At 34.0% G+C, this 23,057-nt stretch overlaps 1 protein-coding gene across 2 annotated transcripts in view; it reads left to right on the top strand.

Moving 5' to 3' along the window:
- XRCC4 (X-ray repair cross complementing 4) overlaps positions 1-23,057 on the top strand; it is a 291,571-nt gene that overhangs the window by 168,201 nt on the left and 100,313 nt on the right. For both annotated transcript variants that reach the window (XM_007977339.3, XM_073014634.1), the window contains one exon: positions 16,281-16,428. In XM_007977339.3, the coding sequence (XP_007975530.3) occupies positions 16,281-16,428 (148 nt within the window). The remainder of the gene's footprint in view (positions 1-16,280; positions 16,429-23,057) is intronic.

The following is a 23,057-nucleotide window of genomic DNA, read 5'->3' as shown; positions in this document are numbered from 1 at the left end:
GAAAAGGAAATGTTACTAAAAAAATCATAAGGAAGAGAAAATGTATTTACTATTCATTAAGTGGAAGTGAATTCTCAAAAAGGTCTTCACCCTGGCATTCCCCTTGAGTTGGCTGAGGAAGAGTGAGAGGAGGAGGAAGAGGAGGAGGAGGAAGGGTTGGTCTTTATGTCTCAGAGTGGCAGATCTGGAATAAGTGGAAGAGAAGGAAGGGGAAGCAGGAGAGGCAGGCAAATTCAGTGTAACTTTTATTTTTTAAAAAAATTTGCATATAAATGGATCCTCACAGTTCAAATCCATATTGCCCAAGGGTCACTCGTATACACGTTGTGTGTGTGTGTGTGCGCGTGTATGTGTGTGTGTAAGCTGACACAAACCTTGCATGAAACACTACTTACCCTTGTTTGTTCCTGTACTCAATACTTTTAATCTCCTTAATCTCTTTCAGTGTTTTGCTTCATGGATATTTATTCTATTTCTCACTTTTACTAACTGTATGAGATTGTAAATACGAAGTTCCAAGATTATAAGCATGCACAATTCTCCTTTATCTTAAAACAAATAAACAAGAAATATTTATCTCTTGCTCTACTTATTTCATTTTCATTTTATTTTATTATTATTTTTTTGGCACAAGGTCTCACTTTGCTGCCCAGGCTGGAAAGTCGTGGTGTGATCATAGTTCACTGCAGCCTTACTCCTGGACTCAAGTGATCCCCCTACCTCAGCCTCCCAAGTAGCTGTTGGGCCTACAGGTGTGCGCCACCATGCCCAGTTTCTTCTTATTTTAAAAATTATGATTGAATCTAACCTTCATTTAACTCCAAATTTCTAACGTATATATAATCAACACTTGCTACTTTAACCTTTCCGTCACTGAGGCCCTTTTTCCTGCACTTACTCCCTTAGCAATCCCATCCAAAATCAATTTCCTTGGTAATAGCTAGCACTTGTATAACAACTAATGTGCCAAGCTAACTGCTTTACAATTGTTAATATAGTTTACTCACAACAAAAATAGGAGGTAGGTTCTGTTTTTATCCACAGTGAGATTAAGTAGTTTGCTCAAGATTACACAGATGGTAAGCAGGGCAAGTAGGATTCAAAACCAGGTATCATATATAACCAACTCTTAAACTAAATTTCTGTAACACCACATTGCTATTTAGATTTTCAATTATGATATCTTTCTCTCATCTTGTTTTTTTTCTCTCTCGATGTGTCATTTGTGTTCAAAATTAAATTTTTCTATAAAGACTGGAATAATAGTCTAGAAGTAACGGTAGTTGGTAAATATTCTTCTATATGCTTGTATTACTTCAAGGGATGAGGATAATGTTTTAACGGAAGTGATGCCATCAAGTTAGTTTCACAATGATGAAGAAGGTGAGTGAACACTTCAGGAAAAATGAAAATATATTCAGGGGTGTATGAGTTTGCTAAGGCTGCCATAACAAAATACTACGGACTGAGGACTTACCAACAGAAATTTATTTTCTCACATCTTTGGAGAAGTGGAAGAAGAAGATGTTGGTCTTTTTGGTTTCTCCTGAGACCTCTCTTCTTGACTTGCACATGGCTACCTTCTTCTCTGTACATGCACTTCCCTGGCGTTTCTTCCTCTTCTAATAAAGACATCGTACTCACTGGGCTAGGGCCCACCTCCTTGACCTAACTTAACATTATCTACCTATTTTAAGGACTTATTTCCAAAGACAGTCATATTCTCAGGTGTGCTGGAGATTTAGGACTTAAGAATCTTGGGGAAACGCAATTCAGTCTTTTAAAAGAAATATCTTACCAACAGAAGAGGTAGTCTACAGCATGCAGTTACCCTGGAAAGGATCATGGATCAGTTTAGTGAGAATGAGATCTAGGAAAGAGACACCAGAAGGGAGGGTATTGATCCTGAAACCAGTGTCAGCTGGATAAAGGAAGCAAGAGATTGGAAAATTGGAAGCACATTTTAATGTTATGGAGAAGGGAAGGACAAAACAGGAAGGTGTGTGTTAGGTTTGTTGACCTACCCAGCATTCCTAATTACAAGCAGAAAGTTGATGTGCATGCAGGGTTCTGCAAAACTTAGAATCCCTGCTGCATGCCTGTCACTGAGAAAGATTAAATTAATAGAGAATAGAGGAAGTGATATTGGAGATGTGGCAGATGAAGGCACACTCTTAGAGCATATCTTTCAAAAACAATGTGCAAAGTTAAGAATGTTTTTGGAATTGAAGTTGTGTAACTAATTTAAAATATATTTTTCTATTATTTCAAGGATTGTACTATTATATAATGGTATATATAATAGAAAAGGAAATATAACTCTCCTCATTATGTACTAGAAGTATTAGTGATTTCTTCTTTATGGGTCACATTTTCCCATTATTTCATATGTCAGTAATTTTTTGTTATATGCTAGACATTCTGATTTCTATGTTGTAGGATTTTGTTGTCTTTCGTTAAAGAGCATTGACTTTTGTTCTGGGAGACAATTTATTGGAAAGTCAGCTTGCTCTGTTTTCTTCTTTTCTGTAAGCTCAATTAGAGTGGGTCTAGACCTTTTAGGGGTGTCACGTGAGTGCTTAGCATTTTCAGTGCAGTTCTGCATCTTTTAGTATGTGACATCTGGATTTCTGTTCAAATCACAGCTCATGGCTCTTCAGTTAGCTATTTTCTGCCAGGTCTTCAGCCTTGCTTTGTGCATGTGCAGCTTAATATGCATCCAATGACTTATGATAACTCCTTTTGGGGCTCGTTTTTTGTGTAGTTAATGCTTTCCCACTGCTTTGCCTTATAAATTCCAGCTATTTCAAGAGCACCAAGCTCTACTTTGTGCCTGTTTAGTTGAATGAGGTCATTGTGGTCTGCCTGGGCTCCACCTTCATCCCTGTGTTGAGGTCTGGAAAGTACAGCAGGTAGAAAGACAGAGTGGTCCTAGGGCTCACCTCTTGTATTTCTCTTCTTTCAGGAAGCACAGTCCTGCACAAACTGTTGTCCAATGTGGAAAACCAGTAATTTCTTCTTGAGAAATTGAAAACATCTTTAACATAAGTTTGGCATAGAATTAAATTCAACTTCTTAGAAATTGGTTTTTGCTGAAATCAATTTTATATATTTCATACTAATAGCACTACTGTTTTGAAGTTAAATATGCATATATATTACAACATATAAAAGATAAATCACACTAGCTTGGAATAATAATGTAAACCACTTTGTAAAAACCCCATCCTGAGAAGGAGCAGCATGTTAAAATCACTTGTGTTGAGAAAAGTGTTCTGAGAATGGTTCTGTTAAGGAAAGTTTGTTTTCTTAGCTTTTGATGTCCTCGGGTAACAAAATCAACATTCTTCTGTGTTTAATGAAATAAGTTGTAAAAGAGCAACAGGTGTTTTGGTAATAAAAAAAAAAAAAAACTATTCAGGGCTTAAATCATTAGAGTACCCTGTTTTCTTTATTACAATTAATGAAACAAGAGATTTTGAAATTAATCTGTTGCTGTGTAGACTTAGAGAGAGGAGTCTAGGAAGTGAGTTATATGACCTTATTGACCTTTGGACCTATCGTGTTTAATATAATTACCCACAATTAGTAGATTTTTAAATAATTTATTGTCTGAAAATATAAACAAAATAGAAATATGTAGCTACTAGAAACCTAGGAATATAATTGTTATTGTCATAGAAATGCATGAATAAATATAAAATAAAGGAAAAATTAGACAGATTGCTTTTTGAATAATTGCATAAGATTTTTTGGCTGAAAATTAATAGATGTTAAAATGTGCCAGTTTATTTAGATTTCCAATAAAAATGTTCATTTGATATCTGTATTTAAAAGTTATTATTTACCTAAAAGCAACTGTGTATAGTGTAAATAATTGTTTGGAAGACATTTGAAAATATCTTATTTGATCAGGGAGGATAATACAGATTAACTTTAGAAAAGGTTCAGTAAAAATGTATTTCTCGATCTGTTCTCTTTCCCCCACTTTTCCCACTCCCACCTCCATCTGTCCTTTTAATACCTGTCTCTTAATCTCCTCTACTTCCCTCTGCAACAGTCACATTACCTACAAGAAATTGATTATTGTCTATTGAATACTCGTTCTTGAAGGTCACTTTCTTTCATCCTTGTTTTTCTATGGATAAAAAATCTCTCAAATTATTTATGGAAGTTTCTTTCAAGTTAATTTTTTTCTATCATTGTCCTTTTTTCTATTAGGCATAATATTTTTCACTTTTACTTACAACATTTATATTTTTTATTTTCCAACTGATATACCAATATGGATATAGATATCTATGTCTATCTATATATCTATTCATCTGTCTGAGCAGTAACAAAAATACAGACTTTTTCTTTCTTCTTCTGTACTTTTCCAGCTGTGTTATGTTAACCTCCCTTGTGTAACTGTATTCCTTGGCTAAGATATCTGGTAACCATTATTTACAAATAATATACTCCTTTGTACAAGACTAGAATATTCTCCACAGGGACATTTTAAATGCCAACTCCAGTTAAATGTGTGAGGCTTTGAATTCAGTGTTGGCCTAATAATGAAAATTACAGACTTTTTAAAAAAGAAGTTATGTTTATAGATTAACAAATCTGGCAAAATTTTAGTCTGTTACTTTGTCCACATTTAATTAGAAAAAGCTTTGTGTCTTTTATATTCTACTTACATAATCTTCAGTATTTTCCTTGGTGCTATTTTTATTAAAACAGTAATTTTGGGGGCACCTAATACGACCAAGCAACATGATGAATCATGTTTCTAAATGTCAGTTTATTATGGAAGAATTAGAAATTTTAAAATGTGAGTATACATGAAGCATTTACCTCATTGGAAAGATGTTTCTTATTTAGATATTCTTTTCTCATTTTTTTCCATTTTATACAAAATGATAATAACTACGAAATTATCAATCCTTTAAAGTAACAGTTTGTGCATTTTAACTTACAAGGTAAATGCATTATGCACAAAAGCACATTTTATGAATTTCAGATAGTAAGATAGATAACTTTATGAGGCATACTATGATTTGATGTCCCCACTTCCAGTTTCATAAGATTAAAATACCTTATGAGATTGAAATATGGACTTCCTATCTGTTTATAAATCTTAGTAGAGTGACATACACACGTTAACCTTTTTTAACTGTATTTGCCTTCTTTGATTGTGTTTGCTAGGTAAATACAGATTTTAGAAAGGGAAGATAAAATATTTTAAAATAGTTTTGCTGATTGCCTGCAATTCTGCTTAGCAAATTTAGTTCCACAAGCAGTGGATTTAATCAAACCTGATAGGAGTTAATACCAGTTGGAAAAACTTATGAACAAGTGTGTGTAATTCTAAGGATTTGGGGCTGTTGACAAGAAAATCATAAACACTATTTAGGTAGCCAACCAAGTAAGATGATGATGCCTTCATCCATCTCTTACAGCAAGGGTCCTCAATCCCCAAGCAGCAGACCAGTTCCGGTTCGTGGCCTGTTAGGAACTGGGCTGCACAGCAGTAGGTGAGAAGTCATCCAGGGAGAATTACCACCTGAGCTCCACCTCTTGTCAGATCACTGGCAAAATCATCCCCCCAGCCTCACCCGGTCCATGGAAAAATTGTCTTCCAAGAAACCCCGTTCTTGGTGCCATAAAGGTTGGGGACTGTTGTCTTAGATGAAGGAAAACAATAAAAAATTAATTGGGAACTATCAAGAAATCTGACCAAGGAAGCATCAGAGGAACTGATATGTCATCCACAGAAGATTAAGATGATTACATCTTAATCTTCAACTTCAGTTAAGCTAGTAAGCTTAACTTACTAGCAAGTTGAAGCTTTCTCTATTGATGATCTATTTTAGATAATTGAAAACCTTGAGTGATTTCTTTCTGAATACAGTTTTTTAGACAATTAGTATTATCTAGAATTGTATAATTGTAGAAGTAAGCTGACCAGGAAAAGAATGACATTTTAAAAAATACTTTAGGGAATTTTATTTTTGTTTTGAAGGCAATAGAAAAGGATCTGACTCGATCAGAGTTGCATTTTTAGAAAAATTCTCCTAGATGTTTTAATGAGAATTAATTTTATCTGCTTGGCCATGTATAAACTATAGCAGTAATCTAAGAAACTGTGGAAGTATTGGAGATGAAGATAATTATTAGACACACCTAAGAACTTTTTATGTGATACTGATTAGATTTGCATGATGAAGTTTTGAAAGGCATCAAGACTGATTCCATGTTTGGGGCATGACAAGTTTTGTGGACAATGACATTAAGAAAGCTTTGACCTGAACACGTTACTGAGACAGCATGCTCAAAATAAGGAGTTCACACATTGCTAATAATCATTGCTAACTGTAATTTGAAGATAGCTAAACAGTCTTCATAAATATAAGATTTCATTAAAAATACATTTATAATAAACCATGATAAATTTACCAGTTATTATTCTTGTCAAATTGATGTTCAAAGTAAATTTAGCTTTTAATTGTCTAATTTTGAGTACCAATAACCAAAGGATATACAAATTAGTCATTTAAAAAATAAAAGCCTTATGAGATTTTTGTTGAAAATTTTGAAAAATCATAAATAACATGAAGTGGTACAACATAAAGAAAACATGTGTATGTTTGGAAATGAAAATTCTTAAGTAAAACTTTCTAATTTGGGCAATGCTTTTTGACCCAATACTACTAACTTAAAAGTGCTTCAAAATGGTCTAAAAGTGCATTAGTCTGTCTTACCAAATCTGGATAATATAATCATTTTTAAAAAGCATCATAAGGTAAATTACAGAATCAGGGATTTTTTATACCAGAAGTAACCACTTAGTCTAATTTTTCCCCGCCTAATTTTACAGATTTAAAAATAAACCTTTACAGAATTGTTATGTGGCCTGCCCATAGTTATAAAGACAATGACTCATAGACTCAAGTTTGGAATTCTTCTAAAGTATTTTATTAATTCAATATAAACATTTTCTTAGTTATTTGACCATTTGGTGTGGAATGTTTCTTATTCCTTCTAAATGAAAGTGTTGCCTAATCCCATTCTGTTTTAAAGCTAGTTAGGACATGTCTAGTGTTGCAAATCTGGAAATCTCTTTTTTGAAAATCATTTCACAGTTTTCAAGGAATGCCGCTGAAATTTAGCCTTCTGGTTTCCTTTTCATAGAACAACTACAAACTGGCCAAATTATATCACAGAGGCATCAACCTTGTTGTAAAGGAGTTTAAAGAAGTGCATATAGAATGCTTTGTCCTAATGTATCAAAATTATTCCAGATTTTTCTGTGATTAAGCATGCATTGGCAAAATGAAGTGGAAAGATTTATCATTGTCAAATAAATTCAGTTAAGTTCCTCTTCCTACCCCTGTTAATGATCAGAGAGAAAGAGTCTGTGATATATAACACTGTTCTTATCGACCAAATTAACCAGATAATCAATCATGCTAATAATTCACTCTGCCAATTTTATCAGAATTTGATTTTGACTTACTAGTCAGGCTAGTGATCTTGTCCTAGTTCTAACCAGGTAATGTAGAGTCACTGCAGGTAATATGCTAGTAATATATTATTTTTAAAAAATATCCTGAAAGATTTCCTATACCATTTCTTTTACAAAGGTTTTATATTTTATTTATTTTGTCCAATTTTTAAATTTATCCTAGTTCAATGAAAACCTCTCTAAGCTTTGTAAAAAGTCTAAGTTTTATTAACAGTTGAGTAAAATAAAAAACAAAAATTTCAAAAATCCTTAGAAATCTCTATGAAGAAATCACTAACAAACGTCTTAGGTTGACAGAAGTCAACCTATGAAAACAATGAAGCTTCGTGTTGACTCCAAACATTTCATGACATAGGTAGCTGCTGAAAGCTGAGAAATTTTAGTTTTGTTTTCTGGAAACTTACTAACCATTTAAAATGCTTTCAGAGATTTGTTATTTTTAACTTCAAAATGATATAAATTGAAGGTTTAATGTTGCTCTTTCATAAATTGCTTTTTCCCACTAATGTTTTTCTTTTCTTAATGTTAACTGGAACTAGCACCAACAGGCATAAATAATCAATAATATGGTATTTCACACAGATGCAAAATAGCTTGTAAGTTATTTATTATTAGGTTCCATTAGTATTTAAGAATTTATAGCCATCGATGAATATTTATTGAGAAATTACTTAGTGTTACACACCATTCTAATCTGTCTTGATTTATCAGTGAATAAGACAAACTTAGTCCCTGCCTTCATGGAGCTTATAAATATTAGATACATTATTGCAAGTTTGATCAAATCTAAGGATGTTTGAGGGCTACCCAAAAGTTCTACACAAAAAGGTGATTGTATAGTTTCAATTCAGATTTGCTATTTGAGTTTATTCTGAAACATCCTGAAACCTAATTCTGAAGCCAAGACTTTTATTAAATCAGTTTGCTCAGAGTGAGCTAGCCCTTTAATTTTCTCTTTTGGAAAATGTACTTCAGAGCCATCTGATTGTAAGGATTATGCTTTCAAAACAAAAGCACCTATATAAGAAGAAAAGCAATGTAAGAAATCAAGTTATAATAGATATTTGACAATGGAAAAGAAAAATCGAAGGTTCACAGATTAATTTGGGAAATGTAGTAAACAGCTGGAAATCTATGCCTACCTTAGAACTATTAAATTAGTTCCTTTTTAATTGCTTGTGTGGCTTATGGTTGTCTTACAAATAGTTGTGTCTTTCCATCCTACTTAATTATAAACTTTTTGAATGCATGCTGGTAGTATCTTCTGGAGAGTGCCACAGTTCCAGAGTTTTTTCAAGGAATGCCTCTGAAATTTACCTTAATATTTGCCTCTGCATAGAATAGTTCATAAAACACTCAATAAATATTGGTTGAATGAGTGGAGGAATAAATGAATTCTTAAGGTCTGAAGAAGTGAATTCCTTTGGTTGTAAAGTTTTAAGAAACAATTTTTAAAAATTAAACATTGAGGCTGGGCGCAGTGGTTCATGCCTGTAATCCCAGCACTTTGGGAGGCCAGGGCGGGTGGATCACGAGGTCAAGAGATCGAGACCATCCTAGGCAACATGGTGAAACCCCATCTCTACTAAAAATACAAAAATTAGCCGGTTGTGGTGGCGGGCACCTATAGTCCCAGCTACTCAGGAGGCTGAGGCAGGAGAGTGGCTTGAACCCGGGAGGCGGAGCTTGCAGTGAGCAGAGATGGTGCCACTGCACTCCAGCCTGAGCAACAGAGCGAGACTCCATCTCAAAAATAAATAAATAAATAAAATTTTAAAAAATAAACATTGAAATGTTTTGTAGGCATAGAAAAATAAATATCTAATATAATCAACTTACGATTTTTTATGCTGCAGATACTTCTGGGGTCTGTGGTTTATCCTTAGTGGCCCACCCTGCCTCTGACATTGAGAGTATTGGATTTCCAAAGATGACCTTTTGAGTTACCCCAGTGTCAGTAGGTATTTGTCATTAAGTCTGACTTCTAGCTGTACTGGCTGAGAGAGGAGCCTGACATTTGGGAAAGTATATGTACACAGATTCAGACACATACATTCTTAAGTGTTTGGTGTTATGTTAATAATCAGTTTATTTGGTGATTGCTAATTCATAGATTACACCATTGACTTGTCTTGTAAGATGGTCGTCAGTTATTCAGGTTAGATTGTGAAAACTGAGTAGCAACTGATAACAGATTTGAAAATGGGCATTTGATAAATGGCATGAAAAAATAAGGTTTGCTTGTTTGGTCAGATTAGAAATTTACTGCCTCAAGACAGGTCACTTTAAGATACTGCCTATTGAAGTATGGTGTGATAGACCTTATCTCAGCCTCTTTTCTTGATTATCTTTGTACTTGTCAGCAAGACATACTACAGAGGCACAAGATAGCCTGAGGCATAGGTTGGTTGTTTTCTCTTGGGAAAGGAAGAATATGTGTTTTGAAGTTTCAGATTCAGTTAGGGTTGTATTTTAAGGTTTGGATTTTGTGCTTTTTTTCTCTTAATATTTTATATCTTTTGAAATGAAACAATGACTTATTGATTCTAAATATTTTATAAACACTTGTGAAATGAATAAATAGATAAAACAGCCAAAAGCAGTCATAGTAGACTGAGTACTCTGTGTTCATAATAGATGCTGGCTCTGTGACAATTGGAATATTTTGAATTAGGAAAACTGGTATTTATCTTACTTTTTTTATGTCTGAAAAGATACAGTGAAAAGATACAGTAGATAACCTAAATGAATATTAACTTGATCTTTTGTTAACAACATACTGTTTTAAAAATAATACCTTAATGATGATATTGGATATTTCTGATACTTTTTTATTCAAAAATGTTTGTAAATATTTTTTATTTACATTTTACATTGTACATTTTTATTTACTCTATTTTGTCATCTCAGAAATTATGGTTTATATACATTTTCTCAGCTGAGAAACTTAGAAATTCTGTAATATACCCAAGGTAAATGCAGAACTGGAGACCCAAACCCAGGCATTCTTACTCCATTTTACCCTACATCTCATCTGGAGGTTTATAAGTAAGTTTTTGATTAAACAATAAGATGCACATTTGAAAATAAGAGATCCAGTCTTCATATTTCTCTTGTATAAAACTACTGAGTAATATGTTAGGGTTTAGCATGAGGCATGGGTTCCAGCTATAGGGTATTCATAATTTAATTGGAGAAACAAGAGATAAACATAAAAAGAGAGTAACAATATAAGATTGTATGTATAAGATGAGTGAGTCAAACTGTAAGTCCTACAGAGACAGGAAAGATTTCTGTGGATTGGGACTACTAGACAAGGATGACTGGAATGAGCTGGGCTGTGCTAGAAGGAGGCACGTAGATAAGCCAGTAAAGGAGTAGAGGGCATTCCAAACAGGGGAAGTACAGAACAAAAATAAAGGTATTGTTACCCGGCAGCCCTTGGTATAGCTTACATACATGGTAGAAGATTTGTGGGAGGTGTGGTTACAAAGGCAGGTGAGGGTCACATTGTAGAAGGATTTGAATGCAGGGCTAAGATCTTAGGACTTCATTTTGTAGGCAATGGGAAACCACTCGTGGTTGTTTGGTTGGTTTGTCTGGACATGGCATTTGCAAATAGTACACATTTTTTTTTTTCATGGTCAAGACACCTGAAGATTAGAGCCTGCTTCCTTCTATAAGCTACATCGCCACAACTGTGAATAACATGCTTCAGGACATTGAGGGGTGTGTGTGTGTGTGTGTGTGTGTGTGTATTTGAGGGGGCTAGAGATGGGCATATCTGTGTGGCGGGGAAAGGGGAAGAGAGATGGCAATCTTCATTCAAGTATTATAGACTCTTTCTGTGTGTCAAGCTATGTATCATATGAAAAGAAAAACATCTATAAACATGAGATAATAATGAGCACCTTATAGAAACAAATTATAAACCTGAAAAGTGATTTGTAAAAATATTGAGATTTAAAGATTTCTTGGTCAGAAGCTGAAGTTTACCAGGTAATTTAACTTAGGGTATTCAGCCAAATTCCCGGCAGCTTAGCCAACAGTGTCATTTCATTCCGACATTGAGAGTACCCAGGGAAGCTAACTCCCTGTCTTTCTCATGTCTGAACTACTGTTGCCAAGATCCTGCAGTTCGTCTGTCAGATGAGAAGAAGTGTGGCTTTTTGTGGAGCCACCTTTCACAATAACAGGGCTTGTGAAAAGAGTCCCCATTTTCGAGATGCAGTGAACCTAACAAGAACTTGAAATTCGTCCCACGGCTATACCAATCAGTATTCCAGCTGTAGTAAGTTAATTGGCAATGGTTTTTTGTTTTGTTTTGTTTTGTTTTTGTTTTTTCTCCTTTTGTCTTCTTTAAAAAAAAATAAATCCTGGAAATGGTGAAAGACACGTCATGACGAAAAAAAAACTGATGACAATATTAAAAACAGAATTCTGGAGGTGGAATCTTAAGAAAAAAACCTCCCCAGTCAATATTGAATCCATACTTTTCTGCCTGAATTTGAAAACTTGCAAGCTAATTTAACTATCTCTCTGCCTTCTTACTCCTTCCATTTCTTTTCTGCTGCCCATATTTATCCTGTCTCATTTCCTGCACCTTTCATGCATGCTGTTACAAGGCCACACTCCTCTTCATTACCCTTTGAACATTTGCCATTCTTTTCCAACTCTGTTCAAGTTCTCTCTCATATCTAAAATGAATACATATAACCTAATACACTTAATATGAATTGATTTTTTTAACAATGAGATACCAGACTTGAAAGTGAAAACTTGAATTATTGCACTTGAATGTATATGTAAGGTGATGAATATTATAGACATTTTTGAACTCCTCTCTGTGACCTCCTGTTGATATAGTTCGGATCCCTTCTGTTGTATATGAAATAGCATTGCTCATTTGGAGACCCACAGTCATTGTTCAAGGGAGCTAATGTCAGAACAGAATTGTAGTATTTAGCATCAAGACCAAAGACAATGAAAAGACCAAACATTATCACAATTGCAGGAAAAAGGCAGGATGAGTTGAAATCTGAAAAATGTAGGCCAGGCGCGGTGGCTCACACCTGTAATCCCAACACTTTGGGAGGCCGAGGTGGATGGATCACTTGAGCTCAGTAGTTCAAGACCAGCCGGCCAACATGGTGAAACCCTGTCTCTACTAAAAATACAAAAATTAGCCAGGCATGGTGGCAGACTCCTGTAATCCCAGCTACTTGGGAGGCTGAGGCAGGAGAATTGTTTGAACCCAGGAGGCGGAGGTTGCAGTAAGCCGAGATCATACCATTGCACTCCAGCCTGGGCGAAAAGAGTAAAACTCCATCTCAAAAAAAATAAAAATAAATAAGAAAAGAAAAAAATGTTGAAAAATATTCAAGATGAGCAATTTAATACTTAGGTGCCAAGTGTTGGAGTAGTGCCTTTTTATCCTGGTTTCAGGGTGAAGAGAGAAGGACAGAATGGATTGTTTTTGCCTTTTTTTAAAGGCTAGATAGATATTGAAACTTCATTGTAAAGAAATATTTGAAGTAAGAGCATCTATTACAATATGGTTTGCTATTACAGTTATGTGAAAAACTGAGAGGAACACTGTTCCCATGGTGCAAACACAAACCAAAAAAGATGTATTCCATTTAAACTGTAACTAAGCTTATACAGCTAACCATTTTTCTTCATGCCAATTTTATAGAAAGGTTACAGTGTAATTATCAAGAGGAATGCATCATAATGTGGTGAACTGGCCGGAAGTACTTGGTCACACACAACTTCAGTTTATTTGTGGTATAATAATGATAGTCACCAAGAAGTTTGAAGTATGAGAACATTAGATACTTCTCCCACAATTTTGTTTCAAGGCAATTAATAAAATTCTCAAATTAAATTTTGCCACACATACAATTATTAACTAAATATTTACTTGCAAGTAAGCACAAAATAATTCATGAACCTGTCCTGTAAGTTTGAAAAAAAATTGCAAGCTCTCTGTCCTTTTAGGTTTCCCAGTCACTACCTCATAGAAAGTGTTCATTTTTGACAAATAAAAAGTTTCCTGAACAACCACAGTTGTTCAGGGTTCATAGCTGGACACAGAACCATGTAAAAATTTAGCGGAAGATTATCTCTAGGTGTAAATAGGCCTCATGATATTTTTACACCTTGTCTGTAAAATGATGAGCAGTATTTCTAATATATTTTAGCCAGTCTGTATAACACTTGTACTTTTAATTCACTCATGAAAATCCATATGCAATGTTCATCCAGTTAGTTTACACGCTTTGTTTTTATCAATAGGCATACATTTTGTCATTCAGTATACTTACTAGTAAGTCATCAGTTATTGATTGAAATGTGAATAACAAAAGGACCTGGAGTGACCCCCTTAGGAGTACAGATTTCTGATCCCATCAGCCTGCTCCTGCCTGGTGCATTCCGCATTAGATGCTAGAAACATCTTGGTTATAGTCCACCCTCACTAACATACCTTTAGTAACGTTGGATTTTAAAGTAAGTTGCAGACATTGTAACACATGATGTAATCACTTCCCACATACAGTATCCTTTTTGGTTGCCAATTTGTAAGACATCATTTGGAATTCTGAAATGAATGATAAAACTTTTCACTAATTTTATTTTTTAAAATTTTGCCTTGTATTTTAATTTAAACTTAATATTCTTTTTTCCTAGATATCTGCTGTGACATTAAATATAATCTTTATCCAGTTTATACATCTGTAATTGAAATGTCCTCTACCTCTAAGAGTTTTGCTAGTTTTGTTCATAGACAAGCATATACTTGTACTTTCATTAGTCATCTCTTAGCTTAATAGCATTGGGAAATCTTTCAGCTTGAATGTGTTTTAAAAAAAAAACCACTTCCTTTTTAATTTACCCTTATCTATTCCCAATACATTTTTAGAGGCTAATAAAAAAATGTCCTAAAACTTAAACAGCTTTGGGAAGTAAACTATGCTTTGATGGGCTTTCACTTAATATTTGATCAAAGAATAGTTTACCCACTAGGAAAACATACTTTTTAATTGTCATAATGACAAAATATAAGAACAAAAGCTGTGTGATTTGGGAAAGTCACTTAACCTCTCTGAAGCCTTGTTTTCCTTAAAAATAAAATGAAGATAGTAATAATAAGTACTTTATGAAGTAATTTTAAGGATTAACAAGGTAATACATGGAAAACCCATAGCAAAGGGCCCAAAACATAAGATCTAGAAATTAATAGTTATAATAAGAAAAAAAAGGAGAGGAATTTCAGTAGAATGTTCAACAGTGTCCATGTTGTCTCAGAGAGATCAAGTAAAGCATGAACTACACAGAGTGAGAACTCAACATGCAAGCTTTTCTGCCAGAATGTAATATATGTGTACCTGAAAAACCACTCATGCTGCAAAATTACACAGTAAAAATAACGGGCTTAAGGGAGAAAAAATTAAACTTTGGGCACACTATTCAAAATCGACTCAGTTTCTCCCATTCTGTAGCAATTTACCCATCTGACAAAGGGCTGGTATCCAGAATCTACACTGAACTTAAACAAATTTACAGGAAAAGAAAAAAAAAAGACCATCAAAAAGTGGCCAAAGGATATGAACAGACACTTCTCAAAACAAGACATTTATGTGGCCAACAAACATGAAAAAAAGCTCATCATCACTCGCCATCAGAGAAATACAAATCAAAACCACAATGAGATACCATCTCACTCAAGTTAGAATGACGATCATTAAAAAGTCAACAAACGACAGATGCTGGAGAGTATGTGGAGAAATAGGAATGCTTTTATACTGTTGGTGGGAGTGCAACTTAGTTCAATCATTGTGGAAGACAGTGTGGTGATTCCTTAAGGATCTAGAACCAGAAATAGCATTTGACCCAGCAATCCCATTACTGGGTATATCCCCAAAGGATTATAAATCATTCTGCTATAAAGAAACATGCACACGTATGTTTATTGCAGCTCTGCTTACAATAGCAAAGACTTGGAACCAACCCAAATACCCATCAGTGATAGACTGGATAAAGAAAATATGTCACATATTACACCGTGGAATACTAAGCAGCCATAAAAAAGGATGAGTTCATGTCCTTTGCAGGGACATGGATGAAGCTAAAAACCATCATTCTCAGCAAACTAACACAGGAACAGAAAACCAAACACTGCATGTTCTCACTTATAAGGTGGGAGTTGAACAGTGAGAACACATGGACACAGGAATGGGAACATCACACACCAGGGCCTGTCGGTGGGTGAGGGGCAAGGGGAGGGATAGCATTAGGAGAAATACCTAATATAGATGCCGGGTTGATGGGTGCAGCAAACCACCATGGTGCTTGTATACGTATGTAACAAACCTGCATATTCTGCACGTGTATCTCAGAACTTAAAATATAATAATAATAAAAAAATCAACACAGTTTTGTCATTGTTGCTATGATTTCTAGTTACAGTCCTAATAAAAATACTAGCTCCATTAAATCTCCAAGAACACTTTCACCCAACATCAAAGATCATTTTGATTTAATTATTCCATGTGTACAATATACATGATGTTTTGTTAGTAGTAAAGTATCATATGCCATCTAACTGACCTCATTCAACGAATCTGCATAAAGATTTGAAAGAGTAGTTTTGCTATATTTTAATTGTCACCTTACATCAGTGCTAAAACAGCAAGTTAATATTTTGCTCACCAATGATATGGATATGCATAATTTTGTTGGGTCACATTCTCATCTCATTTTATTTTAGCTGCTGTAAGTAAAGATGATTCCATTATTTCAAGTCTTGATGTCACTGATATTGCGCCAAGTAGAAAAAGGAGACAGCGAATGCAAAAGAATCTTGGGACAGAACCTAAAATGGCTCCTCAGGAGCATCAGCTTCAAGAAAAGGAAAAGTAAGTAATTTTGTTCTTTGGCAAGAAGTGAGGTGACATTTTTGAAAATCTAACATATGATCTTAAAAATTATATTTTCATTTTGAACTTATTTAAAGTTATTTTTAAGAAAATGTTATTTTTGAATTGTAAAATGTTTGAATCAATATATTGTTTCTGGTATTTGGTTAATTTCTATTCATATTTAAAGCTGAAATGCTGAAAATGTAAGCAAAAATTTTTTTCTCATGGTTTTTATAGATTAATTAGAAACGGCATGTAGGATACTAAAAATATTAGAATCCAACTTGTGTTCAGTAAAGTGTTTCAATCTAATTTACTGCTTAAAAGAGACCCATATAGCATTCAAATTAGCCATTTAATTTAGTTATGCCTGGCATTTTTTTCAAGTAAAATGTCTCTTTCTCATCATCTGTTTATTTCTATCAAGTTTTGGCATTGTATATTCTCACTGTTTTTCACTCTTTGGTTCTGATTACCCTGCATCAGCCTATATTTCAATTTAGGTGTGATGAGTTGCAAAGTTGAAACACTTCATATTTCATTACAGCAAAACAATGAGCATTTATAAAGAATATCATCATTTGGGTGTGTGTATATATGCTCTGAGAATTTATTTTTTCAAAAGTTTTTGTTAATTCAGTAAGTAGTTATCAAATGATAATGCTATAGCAGATGATTTTATAGTTCAGTGATTTTCACAGTATGGAATGAGGGTACCTGGGGTTTTCCAATGGCCCTTCCTAGGTGTCCATAAGGTCATCCCTTCTTAAATTCCATACCTGTGGGAGGCTGGATTTTCTTATATCCTTCAATTAAAATAACATTTCACAGCTGACTGAATGCAGAAGCTAGTGAAAATCCAAGTTTTCCATCAAACCAGCTATGAAACAGATTTGAAAAATATAAAACAAAGCCCTCATAACATTTTTTTTCTGGAAAATATGTTTCATAAAGAATGTATTATTCATATTATCATATTCTGGATTTGTGTTATTTTTAAATGGAATAATGAATCTGCTTAAATTTTCTCAGGTTTAATTTTCAATATGGCAAATAGTCCACTTAAACTAAAATGTGGAGTCAAAATTCGAGACCCTCAAATTTTTTTTAAAGTATAAAGGGTTCCTGAGAGCAAAAAGCTTTAGAATTCTGTTATAGATAATAAGGATGCAAAGAAGCACAATTCATGCCATCAGGAAACTGGCAGCCTAGTGGGAACATGTTTTAGTTTCCAGCATATAAATGTTGTATAGCGGGATTATTTTGTCTATCACTGTGTTTTTATTCTCTCCACAATTGGCCTGATCTACATGCACTTACATGTACTTAAAATTGCTATCTCTGTACTATGCTGGGTCCCTAATGTCTTTAGACAATATATGCAAAAACCCATAATGCACTAAATCATTTCTGGTTTATGCTTATCATTTGAATTTATTCATAACTTATAACCCCTTGATAGAGCTCATAGAGTTCAAGGCATAGTGTGATCTCTTTTATATAGGGAACCAAAAATATTTTCAATTTACAAACATTGAAATAGCCAAACTATTCCTATGGATTAATATGGAAAAGAATAAAATTATAAGCAGTTTGAAACATTCCAGAAACTAAGTACTTCATTCAGTCAGTTAGTAGACAAGTGAGTAATGAGTTGAAATTGAATTATGTGCCAGGCATAATATTGATCATGCTGAGGATCCCAGACAGTAGAAAATAGACACAGCTCCTGTCCTCATGGCACTTTCAGTCCAGTTGTTTTGTCTGATAATGACTTCATGGTTTGAGGGAAGAAGGAAACATTGGTTTTATGTTGGAGAGCTGCATCTTAGATCTTTCCACTCTATGTGTGAACCAAAGGTAAGGTTTTGAGGTTGCTAACATTTTCTGAGTAAACTGTGTTGCTTAAGTGGGTTTCTGATATGCATGATACAGAGATGAAAGAAGTTTAGCTCTGAATCAAGACTAAATATTTTTATTTAGCTTTTTAATAAGGGTAACGTGTTTGTTTCTCCAAACATACAGACAGTTAATATTATGTTCCTTTTCTTTTCTATGTTTAGGTGATTGTGTCAATGTTCATGTTGTATATTTTCACCATTTTAAAAGTTGACAAAGTTGATGTAAACCATAACAGCTTTTGGGAATGGTCTGCTAATTATATCATTGTAGGCCCTTTAGGCAGACTGCCCCTGAGTAGAAATGAAAAACACCTGTTAGATGTCAGGGAGCATTTTAAAGATTAAGAGAAATTTAGTTTAGCATGTATCAATCAGATGTTGAGTGGTTGATACCCTACTGTATAATGCCTCCTCTTTTGCTCAAATAAAGCAAAGTGTTAAATTATGTATTTTTTTCTTATTTTTTATACTATAGGATTTTTTTTCCATTTTGAATACAGGAGACTGAAATTTTATGTCTCTTAAAATTTTTAAATACTAGTTGTACTTTCCCAATTTTTTTAAATTAAGAAAAAGAAGCTTCTATAAAACAAAAGCAAAAATAAGCCTTAGCTCTTAAAAAAAACATCAGAGTAAGACATTCTAGATTACTAATGGCTAGCCCTTATTTTATGTTTTAAAATTAAAACTGCTACATGTTTTCCTGCCTTCCTAAAGCACATGATTTTTTTTCTCTGACAGCTGGTCATCAAAAACATAAACATCAATTAGGTTCACGTACTCTATCTGTAGACTCACAAATAAACGCAGATGTGGTTAGTTTGCTACTTATGGGTGAAAATACATCAGTCCCTACCTCTAAACTTCAGTTTTCTAAGCCCTTCTGATTGCATGACCTTCAGTCCCTTCCAACATTCCCACCAGACATCTTACATGTGATTCCACTGTTTAGCTTTTCTATCTCTGCACCTCAAGAAAAAAGAAACAGAAGTAGGGGAAGGAGTGGTCGTAAGTACTATGGCTTAAATATTTTGTGTGTGTGTGTGTGTGTGTGTGTGTGTGTGTGTGTACAATACTTTGTGCAAGTCATTTTACCTTTCCAAGGTTCAGTTTTCTCATCTAAAAATGAAAGGATTATACTAGATGATCTGTAAGATCCCTCTCAATATTTATAAATCTATTATGTATTTAACTGTTCACCGCTTTCAAAACATGAATGATTTAGCAATAAAATACTTCCATATTTATTAACTATTATTGATTAAAATTCATGAAGCAATTAAAAATATGAAATATCCATGAGAAAAGTATTCATTTTTTAAATTTAACTGTTTATAGGTATTTTACAATGTAACATTTTAAGTACTTTAGAAATACCATAGGGTTATTTTGCATTCTGAGAAAAACTAAATACTTATCTATAAAACAAAATCATAATAATTTTTACATTTAGTTGAACATTTATTGCGATCCTAAGTCATTGTTATAGTGACAAGGTATAGAAGGAGAGAGAGATATAAAAATAAATCAGAATTTTGATAAGTGCTGTATACGTTATCTCTCATTTAAATCTCACGCAAACCCTACAAGATAGGTATTAATTTATCTTTCTTACAGATGAAAAGCAACCAAGGCTCATAAAGATGTAGTTGTTTTGCCAGAGCAGCACAGCCAGTGTTTTATTCCAGAGTTTGTGCCTGGTTCACTTACTCAACTGGGTTTATAACCTTTTCAGAGACAAGGATATACACAAATAATTTTGTGCAAAGCGAAGGGAGTACATCAGTTATAAAGTTCTAAATTGAAATCTTTGGAATTGTGTTCCAGATTTGTAAGTGCACTATTATATGTGGGAATGGATTTTGGGCATTTTAGTTTATCTGAGAACCACTTTTTTGGGGGATGGGGAAGCTTTCCTTTTATTTTGACTCAATATACAGAGAGAAATGACTTTAGTTAATACCTGAAAGACTCTGCAAAGTTTTTAGCGACTTCAGAACAAATATAAATAGCTGTAAAAGGAATACAGATATAAAATAAATATAAATTATTAAGTTCACAGAGCTTTATAATGAATTTTTTATTAATGTTGTATACTTTCAAAGTATCTGAACAAACCATGTCTATCAAATATAAAAGAAAATGTGTGGTAAAGTTGCTTTTACCAATAAAAATACTAAATAGTGAAATATAAAAAAACAGTTTTCACAAGAAAATGTGTTTGGAAACTACCGTAGAAATATTTAACCACATTCTGGAAAATATTAACATATATTTATGTCATATTAAACATGGAGAACTGAGGCTGGGCGCGGTGGCCCACACCTGTAATCCCAGCACTTTGGGAGGCCGAGGTGGGCGGATCACAAGGTCAGGAGACTGAGACCATCCTGGCTAACACGGTGAAACCCTGTCTCTACTAAAAATACAAAAATTTAGTTGGGCGTGGTGGCGGGCGCCTGTAGTCCCAGCTACTTGGGAGGCTGAGGCAGGAGAGTGGCGTGAACCTGGGAGGCGGAGCTTGTAGTGAGCCAAGATCGTGCCACTGCCCTCCAGCCTGGGCGACAGAAGGAGACTCCATCTCAAAAAAAAAAAAAAAACCATAATGATGGAGAAGGGAGCTCAAGCCCTGTGTAAGTATATTTGTTTTTGAGAATAAGTATGCCTAAATTTTCAGGAATTAAGTTTAAGTAAAAGAGTGAAATGAGATAGTGATTACACAAGTCTATTTTTTTCATTGGGATCCTTCTTTAGCTCCTCTCTATGGTGTAAAAAGACAGTAGGTTTTTAGCTTTTTCCTCAAAACAGATGTAAAGTAGCAGCAAAGTAAAGGTGACCTCTCAGAGTGTTTGGGCTTTAAAACAAAATTTAATGAGTTGATAGAAACATGAATAGTGAGCAACTAAATATTGTTCATACAGGAAAAATTAGCACATTACTTGGGTTTTTTAAATAAATTGTGAAAGCTATCCTACAGATAATTTCTCAACAGATTGTCAAATGTTATCATTGGGCGATCTGACATATAAAGTAAAATGTTATCCTTATATGAAAGTAATGTTTCTTCAACCACGTAAGAAAAAATATTAAGAAAATTAGTAAGTTGAAATGCATTGTAATAGTCACAGTTTTATAATTGAATGTTCCTATGTGGTTTGGAAGTTCTCTTAAAAAATGCCACTTCTAATGTCTTAAAACCATTTTATAACCTGAGATAGATGTATTCTGTAAACCTCTAAGTTTACTCTAAAAAATAATGATACCATCTTAAGTGGAAGCTATGCAAATATTGACCCTATTCTGTTAAGTAATGTCACAAACTTATTGCGCACAGAAATTAAGTATTTATTGGACGTCACACAGCTAGTGAGTGATTTTAATTTAAACAATTTTTCAATGGATTAATGAATGACACACTTTTCAGTGTTTCTGAAAGAGAAAAAGGGACTGTCTTTACATGGATGAGCTATTTTAACTTGCCAAATTTAGCCATAAAACCAGTTTAATTATTACTATAGTGTAATTATCATCTTACAAATTAAACTGTTCAGCATTAATCAGCCACTACCATTTATAAAACTCTTTGACTATATGGTGTTCATCTTCAGTTTACTGTGCTAAAGAAAATATCACCTGCTTATAAAACTTACTAGAAGTACATGAAATACACATTCTAAGTACATTCTATAGAAACAATTAGTGACTGTTTTTCAAGAGTTTTTGAAATTCTGAGTCCTTGAAGAATTTGTATGGGAACAAAGATTTTCTACCACACTCATATTTCTTCTGTTCTTAGCCATGTTTAACTAGAAAAGATTAACCGAGAATAAATTATTACACAATTTTACTTCTTTTAGTGATAAAGAAAAGATTCCACAGAAAGTTTTGATTTTATAGTTCATGTCACCACAGTGTAATAACTAGTATATCTCATTAAATTCATCTAGGAAGCCTGGCTTCATTCATTGTTTTCAATTCTAAACTTATGCAGGATTTCTAATACTTTTGGCAGTCCCTCACAATGTTATTTCCTCTGTAATTCCTACGATAACCTCTCAGTTGAGTTTGCATTGTAGGCCTACCACATGATTTCGCATTGACTAAGGAAATCAACAGTAGACACTTTTTGTTGAGAAGCACAGAATTCTGACTATGGCTTCTGTCCCACTGCTAAGCAAACTATACACACTCCCTGATATTATATAATTTATTGTGTATGAGAGAAAACAAGCATTAATCATATCATTACGTAGATATATAATCATAAACTTTTGAAGGAATTCAGGATTTAGGGGAAACACAGAAAAAGGATATAGCTTGAAGAATCACCATTTGAACAATATCTGAAGGATAAAGAGGAGTGAAAGGGTACAGTAGGGAGTAGAGAGCAGCGTTCAGACAGGAAGCAGCCTGTGAACCTGTGCCCAGGTGGAATGTGTGAGTGTGATGAGAGTGGAGGGAGCACAGAAGAGAGGGCCTGAGATGAGTCTGAGGGGTACTGGGAGGCTAGACCAAGCAGGTTGTGTGGCCCATGTTGAGAATTCAGCTGTTCCCCAGGGGCAGGAGAGCATTCCAGTTTTTCACATTGCAGAAAACTTTTCTTCTATTTTTCCTACCTTTTGATACTGCTTTTTAATTCTTGTTAAAGGTTATCAGATTGACTAGAAAACATTGATGTTTTGGTTTGTATTGCATCTTTTTAGATGTCAAAATTTAAAATGATCT

The sequence above is a fragment of the Chlorocebus sabaeus genome, chromosome 4 (genome assembly GCF_047675955.1).
Source record: "Chlorocebus sabaeus isolate Y175 chromosome 4, mChlSab1.0.hap1, whole genome shotgun sequence".
Lineage (NCBI taxonomy): Eukaryota > Metazoa > Chordata > Mammalia > Primates > Cercopithecidae > Chlorocebus > Chlorocebus sabaeus.
Note: the sequence above shows the minus strand (reverse complement) of the source record. Positions and strands in the feature narration are given on the sequence as shown.